Below are 15103 nucleotides of genomic sequence, written 5' to 3' on the forward strand. Positions count from 1 at the left end.
TCTTTGGGAGAACTAGGGTAATATTCTGTAATGCACCTTGACATAGGTTTCCACTCACCAATAAACCGAACCTACGGTAATATGATCCTGTATCCTGTTCACTATTTGCAGCTGCAAATTGTTAATAAGTGTTAATTAGTTAATAGGTGTTTTATAGCAACCTAAGTTTTGTCTGTTTTCCCTCAGATACCTACATCTTCCTTTGCACACCAAGAAGGTAATGTTATTCTGACAATCTTGACAAACTGTTCACTCATGACCAATTGATCACTATTAGGAGGACACTATAGTTATTGAAAGACTAATTTATTATAAGATAGTATGGCCTCTGATGGATGAACTCTAATATTTGTTTCTCTTTTCCCTTTCAGTTGAAATGCCTGGCTCGACTATTAAAACCTGCATATCTTGCATGCAGCATATACGTGTAGCATGCAAGATATGCAAACTTTGTGGAGCCCAACAACCAATGAAAAAAACTGTAAAAAAAAGCAAAGGAAAAGGCAGATAAGGAATGGGGGGAAAAGTTTGAATGCCTGGATTCTGGTAAACTCTTCACTACCTGTAGCCTGCTGACTCTTCACACTAGCTACATATCCCGGTCAAATGAATGTATAATAGTAATAATTATTATAATACATTTTATTTGTATAGCACTTTTAAAAGGTACTCAAAGGCACTTTGCATGGTAAAAACACTGACAGTAAAAACAATAACAAGGTAACATTATAGCAGTTAAAAGACACTTATTAAATAAATAAATCACAGATTAAAAGCAAAATAAAAAAGGTATAGAGATTAACTTTAGATGCCTTGGTGAAGTGCTATATTTCTTGTACGAAAACACTAAATACAAAGAAGTAAGAAATTCAGGTGACATATGTCAAACATTCATGCTCAAATCGTACAATCGTACAATACAACATATAAAATTGTTAGTCATTGTTTTTTCTACCCTCCCAAGGTCATAGCCCCATTTCTTACTAAATTTACTGCCCAGAAAATTGGCACAAAAACTTCAAATATCTCACTTTGATAGTTCAAAGGCCACACTGTATGACCACTAGACCAGAATTTTGGAAAAATAGTAAACAGGGAGTAATACATTTTTTATGTCTCTCTCTGATTTCCATCAAACTAAACTTTGTACTATAATAGCAAGGATGTCTGTAAAGTTTAAAGTCATTTTGCTTTGCTAATCTGACAAAATTTGGATACCTCCAAAACTTGTTTTTCCTACTCCTTCTAAGCAAACTTGACTCTCAATGAACTTTGTTTGGCATCTTTTTAATACTATAAGGTGGACAGGTTATAGGCCATACTGTTTGACCAGATCAGGGCCATGGTCAATTGGCACAATAAGGATATGGAGCTACTGACAATATAATGCTTTTTGTTTTTAATAGTTAATCCATTTTGATTATGTTCCCGATTTGTTTTCAGGTTCACAAATTCAAGATGGCAGGGTTGCACCCTGTTCTTCTTTTTGGAACAAAGAAGAAGGACTGTGTGTCCTGTGAGTGCCTCAGTGGCCTGGAGGTAGTCACAGACACGGAAAACGCGTCGATGAAAGCAGTACGCACACTTTATGAAAGCCTCTTGTCAGGTTAGTCCACAAAATGTTTTGTTTGTGCTAGTGTAGTCTTTATTAAATATTTTTGGTTACTTTTCATGATCTCACGACACCAACTCTGGGTGGATACAGTCTACAGTGAGCTTTGAACCCTCATTGAATCATTATACATTTTATGATCAGAAACCATATTAGAAGAAAACCACAACCCCTTGGACCAGATATATAGAATTACAGAGTTATCATCCAAATATGTTTATTTCTTTTAAATCTTTCTCACTTTGAATTTACAAAGTCATCCTTGGTGTATGACAGTATTCTTTTGCATTATTTGTATTCTGCCTTCGTTTTATCAACAATGTTGTTCATGACTTCATGCTGCCTTATCCATCTGCTGCACTTTCTCCACAAATTGTCCAAGCTATCCAAATTCCAGTGTTCAATTTGCACAACAATTTTTGTAGCTTTATTTGTACATATGCAGTCCATAAACATGTGATTAGGAACTTTTAAGATTATAAAGATGTTATTCCCTTAACAACTGACTCATTATATTTTTTAATAAGCACAAATTAGATCCTAAACATATACACTGCACACTGAATACGCTTTAGCATTTATTCTTGACCTAGCTCCTGTGCTGCTGACTATGTCTTTCATAGGCTTTACTACACTAAGATTGCCATTGTGTACCAGGAGATGTTTAATAATGTGAGATGAAGTACAACTTTGAAATTTATAAGTGTGGAATTAAAAAGTAGGATAGTCACAATAATCAGAACTAAAAGTTGACAGTTTTATGATGTCACCAGACTTCCATCTCAGTAGAGTGGAATTTTACTAAATCAAACAACCACATTATTTAAATTGAGAACTACCTTAAGATAACATTTTGGCTATATCAGCAAGGCCAACCAAGCCACAGTAGTTCTACCAAATGTAGCTCAGTATGGTTTTATGAGGGTCAGGCATTTTTTAGGTCTGTATGTGTTTGTCTGTCTGTTTTTTGTGCGTATCTTTGTGTTCACTCCCATGTGTGCAAATGTTTATATCATCGAAAATAACCTTTTTTTGAGACATCACTGGCAGCTATGTAATTTCTGTCTAGGCATTTATAATGAATGTCTAATAATGCCAGAAATGTTGTGAAATGAGACAGTATCATTAATTGTCCTTGTGTAATGTACAGGATCAAGATAGATTAACACTCACAAATATGTTATAGTGTAGATACCTTTACTCACACTTTGTCAGTACTTGAGAAAGCCTATTATTATAATTGTTATTAAATTGAGTGCCCTTATACAACAGTATGGCATAATACAGCTATAATTCCCTTTACATATTCCATGACATGTGCGGAAGACATGTATGGTGTCAATATTTCATCATGACCTAAGATAACTCTTTTTCAAACAGTGATAGTTAAAAGAGAGGCCAACACATCAACTCCAGTGGACCCAGAGGGACCGAGGGAACTGGCTGAATCCTCTCTTCATCCAGAAGCCACGGAGGAGGAGGAGGAGGAGGAGGAAGGGGAGGAGGAAGAAACCTTCAGCCTCTTGTTGACACCTTGTGGTAAGAAGGGCCACATGATAATTTATTTACCATAAGATGAGAAGATGTTTGTCAACCACCTTTGATGTCTGTGCTTACCTCTGAACCTATGAGGGACACAAGAAATATGTATATAGCTCATCGCCTTGCTTGTGCCCATTGTTTGCCAGATTTCTTTCTTGGGAAGGGTTTTGGTGGTTGTGGTATCAATGGATATGTCTCTGTCATCCTCTTAAAAACACATTTAAGAGTCTATCAAACCAGCAAAGTTGTCAGATGGATGGCTGCATCAAATTAACAGTAATTCGGTAATTCTGTCCAAGATAATCAGTGTTTCTTCAACTGCTTGAATCTTTCTTTGGTTTACACTGTGCAAAATGAGTTTTGCCAGGTGACGGTACCCATTGCTTCATTTGGAGATTTACGAAACTCTGCAATTGACCTGTGTAGCTTTTCTCTGGATGAGTCAACAACAGCTAGCTTTAACTTCAATCAGAATTTTGAAGTATCAACAGTATTTACTTTATTTTTTTACTTTATCATTAAAAACACTATAATGTTTGAACATCTATGAAGGTCACTGATAACAAATAGTAAATATAAATTATTTAATATATGTATTCCACAAGGAATACAAAACAAACTCTATGGATAATGTTAATGAGGCCTATTCCAATTTTCTCAGGATCCTGTATTATCCTAAATGAGTACAACTACTTTGAGACACACCTTTCACAACCACACACATCCACACACACATACAGCTGATATTGAGCCACTTCATACCAAGGATAAGCCAGAGGTCTGAATGAGGAGTCTTATAATTTTGGTGTGCACTTATCCCAAATCTGAATTAGGCCCTTATTTTACACGCATTGAAAGATGCGTGTAAGATAGAGTTTTTATCTGAGATGGTCTGTGGCCAGCCTAAGTCTCCCAGATTTTATGATTGTAATATAATGTTCATGCAAATTGGCCACTTTGGTGTTCCATTGCTAAAATTTGCACGTTGAGATTGTGGACCATCCAATAATCATGCACTCTTTAAAAGGGATTTTTCTTTATGTTTACAAGTCTAATCTTACTAACATCCAAGTTAGTTTCAATAAACATCCTGGAATACATTCAAAAGTATTTACTTTGTCGTTTATGTTTATTCTCTTTTGCCAACTGTACATTAGACCTTGCACCTACAGCTCCCGCCACAGCCCCATCCACCTCCCATTCACCTCCTGGACCAAGTTCCCCATCCTCATCTCCCCCACTCTCCAACTCCAAAGAGAGCTGTCCAACATTATATCCAGGTAAGACCCTGCAAATAAACCATTTACGTAAAGTATGTTTACCCCATATTTTCATTTAATATTTGGACTTTCACCACAGTTCAAACAAGGTTCATACAATTTTGAGTTCATCATAAGGATCATCATGATAAATCTGACTCCAGTTTTAGAGAAAACTTAGGCCATGACACCACAAGACACTTGGACACAATGTGTAACACTGTCCTTTTTCATATAGACTGTTCTTACTAGCATATAATGGTAATTTGTCACCCTTAAATATCATATTTGTTACGTCCAGTCCTGCTTCCTAGTTAAGTTGGCCTGATATTTATCGTTTGTTCTTCTGTTCTGTGTTGTGATTGTTTACTCATCTCTCCTCTCGTTTCAGACTCCTCACTCCCTGCCTTGTGTGTGCTCCACCTTGTTGATTGTCTGCTCCTCCCCGATTGTTTGCACCTGTTCCTCATCACCTAGTGTATTTAGTCTGTGTGTTCCTGTGTCGCGTTGCCAGTTCGCCAGTTTGATAATTAAGTTTCTAGTGATTCCGACCCCGGCCTGTGTAATCGACTCCGCTTTTGCTTCTTCCCTGTCGGTACCTCTGCCTGTTCAACAATTGTTTCCCCGTGTACCGAACCTGGACTGGATCTTCACCGAACCCTGCTACTGCCTGACACTCATTGGAATTGTGTGTTTGTTATTGGACTGCCTCACCTGTGTACCGAACCTGGACTGGATCTCCTTCGACTTCTGCTGCTGCCCGACACTTATTGGAATATTGTGTTTGTTACTGGACTGCCACTCCGTGTACCGAAACCATTCAGTAAAAGTTATTCTTTATCATCTCTGTCTCCGAGTCGAGCATTTGAGTCCAACACATCTCAGTACATTACAATATTAAAATGTCTTTACCTTATATTACTTTTTTCTCTTTTGCCAACTGTACATTAGACCCTGCACCTACAGCTCCCGCCACAGCCCCATTCACCTCCTGGACCAAGTTCCCCATCCTCATCTCCCCCACTCTCCAACTCCAAAGAGAGCTGTCGACCAAAATATCCAGGTAAGACCCTGCAAATAAACCGTGTTAGGGACCAGAAACAATCGCTATATTTTCAGTTTTCAACAACAGATCCCATTTGTTTTGATGAGAAGAAGTTGTTATTAAACTTAAAGGAGCATAGACTTTGAAAGTATGATATTTCACGTGCCTAGTGGATACAGAATGTACTGCCCTATTTATGTATTTCTGTGCCTGGCAGATAAATTTAGGTATTAATAAGTGAAACGTCGAAAAGATTTTCAGTAACATTCTTTTATATGTTGGATCTCAAACGTTTTCTTCCCCCAACTCCCTAGGTGGCCGCAAAGGAGGAAAAAGAGTCAACCCAACAAGTAAGATTTAATCACTATTCCATTTTGCATTTTCCAGATTTTCATTTCACATTTTTAACAGAGTTAAGCAAATACTATGTCAAGTTAGATCTAAATATGACATTTGGAGTTGTGGCTAACTACTAATATTTCTATTCCTCTGACTAGGCAATGAATTGTCTCTTTTAATTTTTCAGACTGCAAGTACCACAACTCAATGGCAAGCTACCCACATTCAAAAATCACAGCTGAAAGAGTTCTAAATATAAGTTGAATATTGCACATTTGCACTGAATTAAAATATTTTATGGTACACTATTATGTATATTTTACAATTAATGTTTTACAATTATATTTCCAGGGAAATTTGTAAATTGACAACATAATGTGTAAATGAATGTGTTAATTGTGTGCATTCCTGGATCAGACATGATATGTGTTTGTCAATCTGGTTAGAAAACATCTTATGCAGTAGGGGATGCTGATTAAAAAAGATGGTTTGATTTGCATTTTCAACAGTATACATGCAGATAAGAACTGCCCTGTGTGCAATTATCCAAGTGAATTCTTACTCACCATTAGTTTTGTGAAATACATAAAATATTCTGTTTACACAGTTTAATAATGTGGTACTTTATATTTGACATCTGACTGACCTTTGCAGGAAGATCCTTTCAGGGCTTCTACTGTCAATTCTCATATTTTAGTGGAACATGCACATTAACTGCTTCATATACACATGATTTTATTCATTGTTAATGTTTTTGATTTTTATTCTTTTTGGCCACTGATTGTTTTCAGGGGGAAAAGGAGGTGAAGGTGAGGTGGCTGCCATGCCCCAAATGGTATGTATAAAGCTTCATCTCTGATGCCACATCATGTTGCACCATCACAAGTTCTGAATTTTTCTTTTACTCCATAGAAGGTAGCTCTGATATGATGTTGGATTCAAGTAACTCTAAATCTGGATGCGTTTATAATTCTTTGACTGGTCTATAATTTTAAGGTCAACCATGGGAAATATGTTTCATTATATATACAGTATATATATATATATATATTTTTACAGCATTTAAGTCAAGTATCACATCAGTCTTTGTGCAAAAAGAATCACATTCCTCTGAAAATCTTACAGCAATATGTCACTCAAGTGGCTACTTGCAAACCCTCTAGCAATACTGATTACTAATCCTTACAATAAGAGAGATTACAAAGATGTTGAAAGAAATATTTCAAATTGATGACATTGTTTACAATGTAATGGAAACAATTTACAATACCATACCATATTTATCACCATTAGTTCTCTGTTCACATGTTCCTGTGCATTTATATGCCCATAGTGATTAATGATCCATTGACACTAAAAATATTTTGTGTTTCTCTTTTTTGTTGTAGCAATTTGAGGTGGAAAGATTCCTGGGTGTCTCAAACTGAGCTACAGTAAACCGGATGCAGCTTAAGTTTCTGCTTGTAGTTGTATAATTTGTTATTTTAGATGTTATTGTATACTGTTACATTTACTGTTACTTGTTCTGTTTTTACATAAAATTTCATTTAAAAAGGGTGTTTGTGTGACTTTTTGCCTTTATCCAACACTTACTTTTGTTAATATAAAGATATTTTTGTCTTAGACAGTCACATTAAGCAGTTGCATCTAAGCCTCTTGATCAGCAGTTGAAGGGAAGGAGAAGGAACGTTTGAACTTACTATAATATACAGTGGTATGATTGACTCCCTGGTCAGAGACGATCAACTAAGGCCTGACTTCACCAACATAGCCACAGCAACAATGTCGCAAACAGGCCCAAAAAAATACCTAAGAACTACAGAGATTTGTTGCTCAAAACAACATTCTGTCCCAGCCTGGAGGAAAAGTGGATCTCGTCCTATATAGAATTTCATGTTATTCAACCCTAGCAATATTATGCATTGTGTAAATAAGTAATCTCATGACAAAACCTTTGCACAACCGGAAATGGGTTAAACATCTGTACCTCACAGTAAGCAATTGTTTCGCAACTCCCATCTCCAGACACAGCATATTCTTGCATGGCAAAGGCCTACCAAGCTATTTAATAGAGGTCATGCTACAGTAATTTGCAACATTGACTTTTTCCTCATATTTATTAGAACTATTACACACTTTAATCTTGGTCATATATGACCACCCTGTCAGCCGGGGATGGTTGGTTATAAATACATATCAAGTTAATATGAAAAATACATATGAAAAATTGGGTTGTTAATGAACAAAGGTGTCTCTAACTTGGTCCAAAGTGAAACATGATTGTGTATAAAGCAAACATACATATTTTGAACATATCTGGCCATTAAATACCACTTAAAACATATTTGACAGATTTGATCCAGCTTGGACCTCAAAGGGGTCTAAGAAAGTATACCCGAGAGGGCCTGTGCTTGGAGCAAGATGAAATGTAAACTTTGTCGTAGGACAAACGCAAAAACATAATCGTAAAGGTCTTGACCTCGGGAGTAACATGTCAGTGGGAAAATTGTGGATGGCTCCTGCTCCTCAGGGATGACCTTTGAACATTGCACCTGAGTCAGTTTTGATGGCTTACAGGATGGAAACTAAATATGGAACAGACATGGTATGAACTGTTTTGGAAAGGTCTTGAACTCCACTACCATAGCCCAATGCAAACCTATGGGGGGTGCCACTGAGTAGGGCCAAAACCTTGAAAAAACTAGATTTTACCATTTTATTAGTAAGAAAAACTAAATCTGACTAAACAGGTGTTTTTCTCACACCAAAAAAACAAAAAGAAGCATGCAAGGTTCCCGATCGCAATCTCACATAATAGTAAAAACACATTAGAACTACAAAAGATGGGAACAACACACACACGTACGGGAACCCCGTTCAATTTCTAGTTCTTTGTATCGTTCTTCCGGGTTGAGATTAGGGTTGTGAAAAAAGGGTTTAGAAAACATATTAGCGGTTTGTTTTTTAACCAAATACGCCTAACCAAAGCATAAATGTTCAAATCTTGAAAGAAAAATTGCTATAAAAACACACACATATACATTTACCAATGCTTTTTCACACTTTATTGTTACCGCGCTTTTTCGTGGACTGAAAGGGGTGCATTCACTGCCCAACGGATTTATCACCGTTTTCACACAAATCTTCCGGGCCTATTACCAGAATTATTTATTGGTATTAAGTGTTAAAATGGTTTACAATTTGTTTATATACAATCTGCCTTCCAAACAAGACGATATAAAAGCATAGAAATTGATTAATAACTGATATGCCTTGTGAACATACCTCAAGTTGTCAAAAACACACGTTTAAGGTTAACAAAATGTATTTGTTGTCAATATGTCACTATTTAAATTTGATAAATATCATTTTGCTTTAGTATCTATCCAATGCAATAGGCTAAACATAAATATACATAGTATTAATATTATTATAAGTAATAATATTATAAAGGATTGTATATTAAAGAGAAGGCAAGTTGTAATGGTAATGAAATGGTTTTTATTTTGGTAAATACTTCCTTCTTACATATACACCACATGTAGTCACACAACAGTATTACACAGTAATAAGTGCACATATAACGTTGGTCGGTTTGAGCAGTGCATGTAACAACCAGACATTGTTAGATATTCATGCCTCATAAGTAGAAAAGTACTGAGGAACATGTGACTGAGCAGGGGAATACCGACGAAAACATAACTCACAGCCCAAGGCTGTGGGACAGGAGATATAGGTTCCACCCAGATTGTATGTGTATAAAAATGTTGTCCGGGGCTGATTTCCTCATGATCCATCCTCGGGGTTGGTGAACGGAGGAACTGAGCCCAGGGACTCTGTAAGTATCATGATTTATAATAAAACATTTGTCTGATAACTACATTGTATGTGTGTGACTTCCCTCTATCAAACGAACATGGCTGACTGGAGAATTGAGAACAGAATAAGGTGATCAACGTTGCGCCGCCAACAATTTGGTGACCCCGACGTGATTTGAGGCAGTCAATTGATAAAACCCGAGAGAGGGGAAGGAAAAAGAGATCGACAAAGGAGTGGTTTCTCCAATGCAGACCGCGGTCAACTATCAATCAATCAAATTTTATTTGTATAGCCCATATTCACAAATCACAATTTGTCTCATAGGGCTTTAACATGGTGTGACATCCTCTGCCCTTAACCCTCAACAAGAGTAAGGAAAAACTACTTAAAAACCCTTTTAACAGGGAAAAAAGAACGTAGAAACCTCAGAGAGAGCCACATGTGAGGGATCCCTCTCCCAGGACGGACAGAAGTGCAATGGATGTCAAGTGTAAAGGAGAACATCAAGATAAAGGTTTTAGCAGCATTGATTAGGGTAAACATTTTGAAGTATAACTGAAGGTCAGTGAATTGGTGGATTAATGTCATTAATGGTCAAGTGTCTGAGGAGAAATACTATGTATCGAGCAGTCCTGCTGCAATCATAGTCTATGGTCAGCAGCCAGCAAGATCATGATCCACCATCAAGATCGGATGCCACTATAGTCCACAGTCATTGTCCACTGCCGCCATTAGGATCCATCATCAGCTGCCACCTCGGTCGTGGTCCACTACCAGTATCTGATGCCAACACGATAAAGGATCTGCCTTTATTATCACGATCAGCCAGCACGATGCAGAATCCGCCATACTGGATCCACCATTACGACCTCTGATACGTGATCCACAGATCCTAATCCATGATGTGGCCACAGCCGCGGCCCTGGATCTGCGGACGATAAGGCAAAGGGACTCCGGGGAAGAAGTCAAGTCAGTAACATGTATTGATGGGATATGAATTACTTTGATGTGATAACGATTGAGAAGAGGAAGGAGAAGCTCCGTGTGTCATGTGTCCCCCGACCTTCTAGACCTATAGCAGCCTAACTAAGAGCAGGTCTAGGACAAGCCTGGACCAGCTCTAACTATAAGCTTTATCAAAAAGGAAGGTTTTAAGCCTACTCTTAAACGTACAGATGGTGTCTGCCTCCCGAACTGAAAGTGGGAGATGATTCCACAGGAGAGGAGCTTGATAGCTGAAAGCTCTGGCTCCTACTCTACTTTTAGAGACTTTAGGGACGACAAGTAAGCCTGAATTCTGGGAGCGCAGTGCTCTAGTGGGTTGATAAGGTACTAACAGCTCTTTAAGATATAATGGTGCCATATTGTTAAGGGCCTTGAAGGTGAGGAGGAGAATTTTAAATTCTATTCTAGATTTAACCGGAAGCCAGTGTAGCGAAGCTAATACAGGAGAAATGTGCTCTCTTTTCTTGGTTCTTGTCAGGACACGTGCTGCGGCATTTTGGACAAGCTGCAGAGTCTTTAACGACTTACTGCTGGAGCCTGATAATAAGGAATTACAATAATTCAGTCTGGATGTAACAAAGGCGTGGATTAGTTTTTCTGCATCCTTTTGAGAAAGGACATGTCTGATTTTGGAGATATTACGCAAGTGAAAAAAGGCTGTCCTAGAAATTTGTTTTAAGTGAGAATTAAAGGATAAATCAGGATCGAAGATCACTCCCAAGTTCCTGACTGTTTCATTGGAAGCAAGGGCAATGTCGTCTAGCTCAGCTATATCATTAGATAATGTATCTCTAAGGTGTTTAGGGCCAAGTATTAGAACCTCTGTTTTATCTGAGTTTAATAAGAGAAAATTGCGGGTCATCCAGGTTTTTATGTCCTTGAGACATGCTTGGAGTTTAGTTATTTGATTACTTTGTTCAGGTTTTATTGACAAGTATAACTGGGTGTCATCCGCATAGCAGTGGAAAAATAGGATTTAAACCATTTTAGGGCAGTTCCTTTAATGCTAATTAACTGTTCTAGTCTCTGTAATAAAATATTATGGTCAATTGTGTCAAATGCTGCACTAAGATCTAACAGAACGAGGACAGACACAAACCCCTGATCTGAAGCTATTAGAAGATCATTAGTGACTTTTGCCAAGGCTGTCTCTGTGCTGTGATTGGCTCTAAACCCTGACTGAAAGTCTTCATATATATTATTTTCCTGGAGAAACTCACACAGCTGATTGGCTACAACTTTTTCTAGGATTTTAGACAGGAAGGGGAGATTAGATATCGGACGATAATTGGCTAAAACCTCTGGGTCTAAGGTGGGTTTTTTGAGGAGGGGTTTGATTACAGCTATTTTAAAAGACTGTGGTACATATCCTGATGATAATGACAGATGTATTGTGTTCAGTAATGAACTGTCAATTAGGGGCAGAATTTCTTTAAGTAATTTTGTAGGAATGGGATCTAAGATACAAGTTGTTGGTTTAGAAGATGAGATTATTTTGGTCAGCTGATCGAGGCTGATCAGAGAGAAGCTGTCTAAATAATTGGTAAGATTCTTGGCCGTTTCTGAGTTTTCTATTCTTGATGGGGTATTAGTGCCAATTGAGGGCAGGAGATGGTTGATTTGATTTCTAATGGTTAGAATTTTATCATTAAAGAAATTCATAAAGATATTGCTATTTAGGGATCGAGGAATACTGGGTTCGGTGGAGGTGTGACTCTCAGTCAGCCTGGCTACAGTGCTGAAGAGAAACCTGGGGTTGTTTTTATTCTCTTCTATTAGTTTTGAATAGTAGGCAGCTCTTGCTTTGTGGAGGGCCTTCTTATATGCTTTAACACTATTCTTCCAGTCTAGGAGATTTTCAACACGGTTGCTGGAGCGCCACTTCCTTTCTAGTTTTCTTGATACTTGTTTTAACTCATGTGTCTTGGAATTATACCACGGAGCTAATTTACTATGTTTTATATGTTTCTTTTTTAGAGGCGCTATTGAGTCTAATGTTAATCGTAATGACCTTACAGAGCTATCGACGAGATGGTCAATCTCAGTGGAGCTAGGGTTTTTAATGAATTTGTTGTTTATATCGACGGATAGTACGGGTTTAAATGTAATCGGAATTATTTCCTTAAATTTAGCTACAGCACTATCAGGTAAACATCTTGAAAATGAGTTCATTATTAGTGGCATATATTCTGATCGTGAAAAATCGAAGGTTATTAAATTATGGTCTGATAGAATTGGATTGCGCGGAAGTACCGTTAGATGTTCAATTTTGACACCGTATGATAATATAAGGTCAAGTGTGTGGTTACAACAATGAGTAGGTTGGTGTACACACTGACTGAAACCAATTGAGTCTAATTGCGAAATAAATGCTATGCTAAGGCTATCTTTATTATTGTCAACATGAATATTAAAGTCACCAACAATAATAATTTTATCGGTCTTTAGGACTAGGTTTGATAAAAACTCAGGGAATTCTGTTAAAAATTCAGTATAAGCCCCAGGGGCACGGTAAACTACAGCAAATATGATTGGCTGTTGGTGTTTCTTGGATTGGCGTGGAAGACTAAGAACAAGACATTCAAATGAGTTGTAGCTTAGTTTAGGTTTAGGATTAATTAATAGACTGGAGTTAAAAATAGCAGCAACTCCACCTCCTCGACCAAATTCTCTGGGAACGTGTGTATTTACATGACTGGGGGGAGTAGATTCATTTAGACTGACATATTCATCAGGATGCAGCCACGTCTCAGTGAGGGACAATAAATCTATTTTATGATCTGAGACTAGTTCATTAACTAAAATAGCCTTCGATGACAATGATCTTATGTTTAACAGACCACATTTAAAAGTCTTTGTTTCCTGAGTTGTTGCAGAGGTTGTGTTAATTTGTATTAGATTTTTGTGTGGAATTCTCCCTCTGTTATTGTTTGATTTAAATAATGTAATGGGACGGTGGACAGACACAATCTCTATGGGTTTGTGGTTGTGTGACTGATCCAGAGGGAGCGCAGAGACGTGTTTAGCACTGCAGCTCTGCGTCCTGGTCCCAACTCTGGGTTGTCATTTAATAGACTGGGTAATATTCCTAGATAAGAGAGATGCTCCATCCCAAGTGGGATGAACGCCGTCTCTCCTAACAAGACCAGGTTTCCTCCAAAAAGTTTGCCAATTATCTACAAAGCCCACACCGTTTACAGGACACCACCTCGACAGCCAGCGGTTAAAAGACAACATGCGTCTAAACATGTCATCACCTGTTGTGTTAGGGAGAGGGCCAGAGAAAATTACTGTGTCCGACATCGTTTTTGCAAAAGCACACACCGACTCACTATTAACTTTAGTGACCTCCGACATACGAAGCCGGGAGTCGTTGCTGCCGACGTGAATTACGATCTTACTGTATTTACGTTTAGTTTTAGCCAGCAGCTTCAGTTTGGATTCGATGTCGCCGGCTCTGGCTCCTGGAATACAATTGACTATGGTCGCTGGTGTCGCTAACCTCACGTTTCTCAGAACCGAGTCACCAATGACCAGAGTTTGCTTCTCAACGGATGCGTCGCTGAGTGGAGAAAATCTATTTGAAACGTGAGCTGGTGGGTCTTTAATCGTGGGCTTTTTAAGGGTAGCACTATGCCCCCTCCGGACAGTCACCCAGCCGCCCTGGGCTCCCGGCTGCACGGGACAAGTCGAGGGACTGCTAGCGGAAGCTAAGCTAGGTGGCTCCGCGGCGGCTAGCGGGGGCTTGCTAACTACAGCTAACGGAGGTTCTAAGCAGCGGAGCCGAGCTTCTAAGTCGCTAAGCCTCGCCTCCATCGCTACCAATACACTACATTTATTACATGTACCACTACTGTTAAAGGAGGCAGAGGAGTAAGTAAACATGAGACACTCGGAGCAAGAGAGAGCAGGGGAGCAAGAGGGAGAGAGAGATGCCATCGCTTCTATATTAGACTACGAGGGTGAGCTCAAACAGAAGAATCCGGTGACACGCTGATGTAAGGACACAGAATCACTAAGCACCAAAGAGTAGGAGTTGGTATGTGTTGATGTTTAACTATAGACTTAGCCGTAGTAATATAGAGAAATATCTGTGTTAGCAGAGGAGCTAGTTCAGAGACAGCGACCACCACCAGCGGCAGGAAAACAGGAAATGACGCGACTCGCTTACCGTAGTAAGCAGCGACCTTTTATAATAAAACAACTGCATATTGGATAAGAACAATTAATTGAAGATCCGACTCCGGCATTGATCTCATAAAACAAATTTAATTCTAAAAGTGTAATATCAGACAAAAGAAAAAAAAAAAAGAGGTTAAAGTCCTCTGAGTGAATGATAAACAGGTTAAAGTCCTGCCAAAATAAGAGGTTAAAGTCCTGAAAAATTGTGGTAAATGTTGAACAGTGTGGGGTGGTTTCCTGTGGACTAAGCAACCATTTGCAGACGCACAGAGTGTCGCAGTCACAGTTGTGTGGGAAAAT

General features: G+C 38.4%; 1 protein-coding gene across 1 annotated transcript; it reads left to right on the forward strand.

Annotated features, from left to right (window-relative positions):
* Nucleotides 1–962: 962 nt before the first annotated feature.
* LOC117755898 (proteoglycan 4-like) lies at nucleotides 963–7249 on the forward strand. The gene is made up of 7 exons (XM_034576062.1): nucleotides 963–1606; nucleotides 2993–3151; nucleotides 4312–4434; nucleotides 5365–5476; nucleotides 5785–5808; nucleotides 5985–6632; nucleotides 7186–7249. Exons 1-6 carry the CDS (start codon nucleotides 1423–1425, stop codon nucleotides 6037–6039), a joined length of 657 nt encoding a protein of 218 aa, XP_034431953.1. The 5' UTR covers nucleotides 963–1422; the 3' UTR covers nucleotides 6040–6632; nucleotides 7186–7249.
* Nucleotides 7250–15103: the final 7854 nt, after the last annotated feature.

Source organism: Hippoglossus hippoglossus, chromosome 22, assembly GCF_009819705.1.
Source record: "Hippoglossus hippoglossus isolate fHipHip1 chromosome 22, fHipHip1.pri, whole genome shotgun sequence".
NCBI lineage: Eukaryota > Metazoa > Chordata > Actinopteri > Pleuronectiformes > Pleuronectidae > Hippoglossus > Hippoglossus hippoglossus.

What these genes read in the sequence shown, in the direction of transcription:
- LOC117755898 (XM_034576062.1), top strand. Translation starts at nt 1,423, where the DNA reads ATGTTCCCGATTTGTTTTCAGGTTCACAAATTCAAGATGGCAGGGTTG. An exon ending in TTATGAAAGCCTCTTGTCAG is followed by an intron (nt 1,607 to 2,992) that starts GTTAGTCCACAA and finishes TTTTTCAAACAG; the next exon opens with TGATAGTTAAAAGAGAGGCC. An exon ending in CCTCTTGTTGACACCTTGTG is followed by an intron (nt 3,152 to 4,311) that starts GTAAGAAGGGCC and finishes ACTGTACATTAG; the next exon opens with ACCTTGCACCTACAGCTCCC.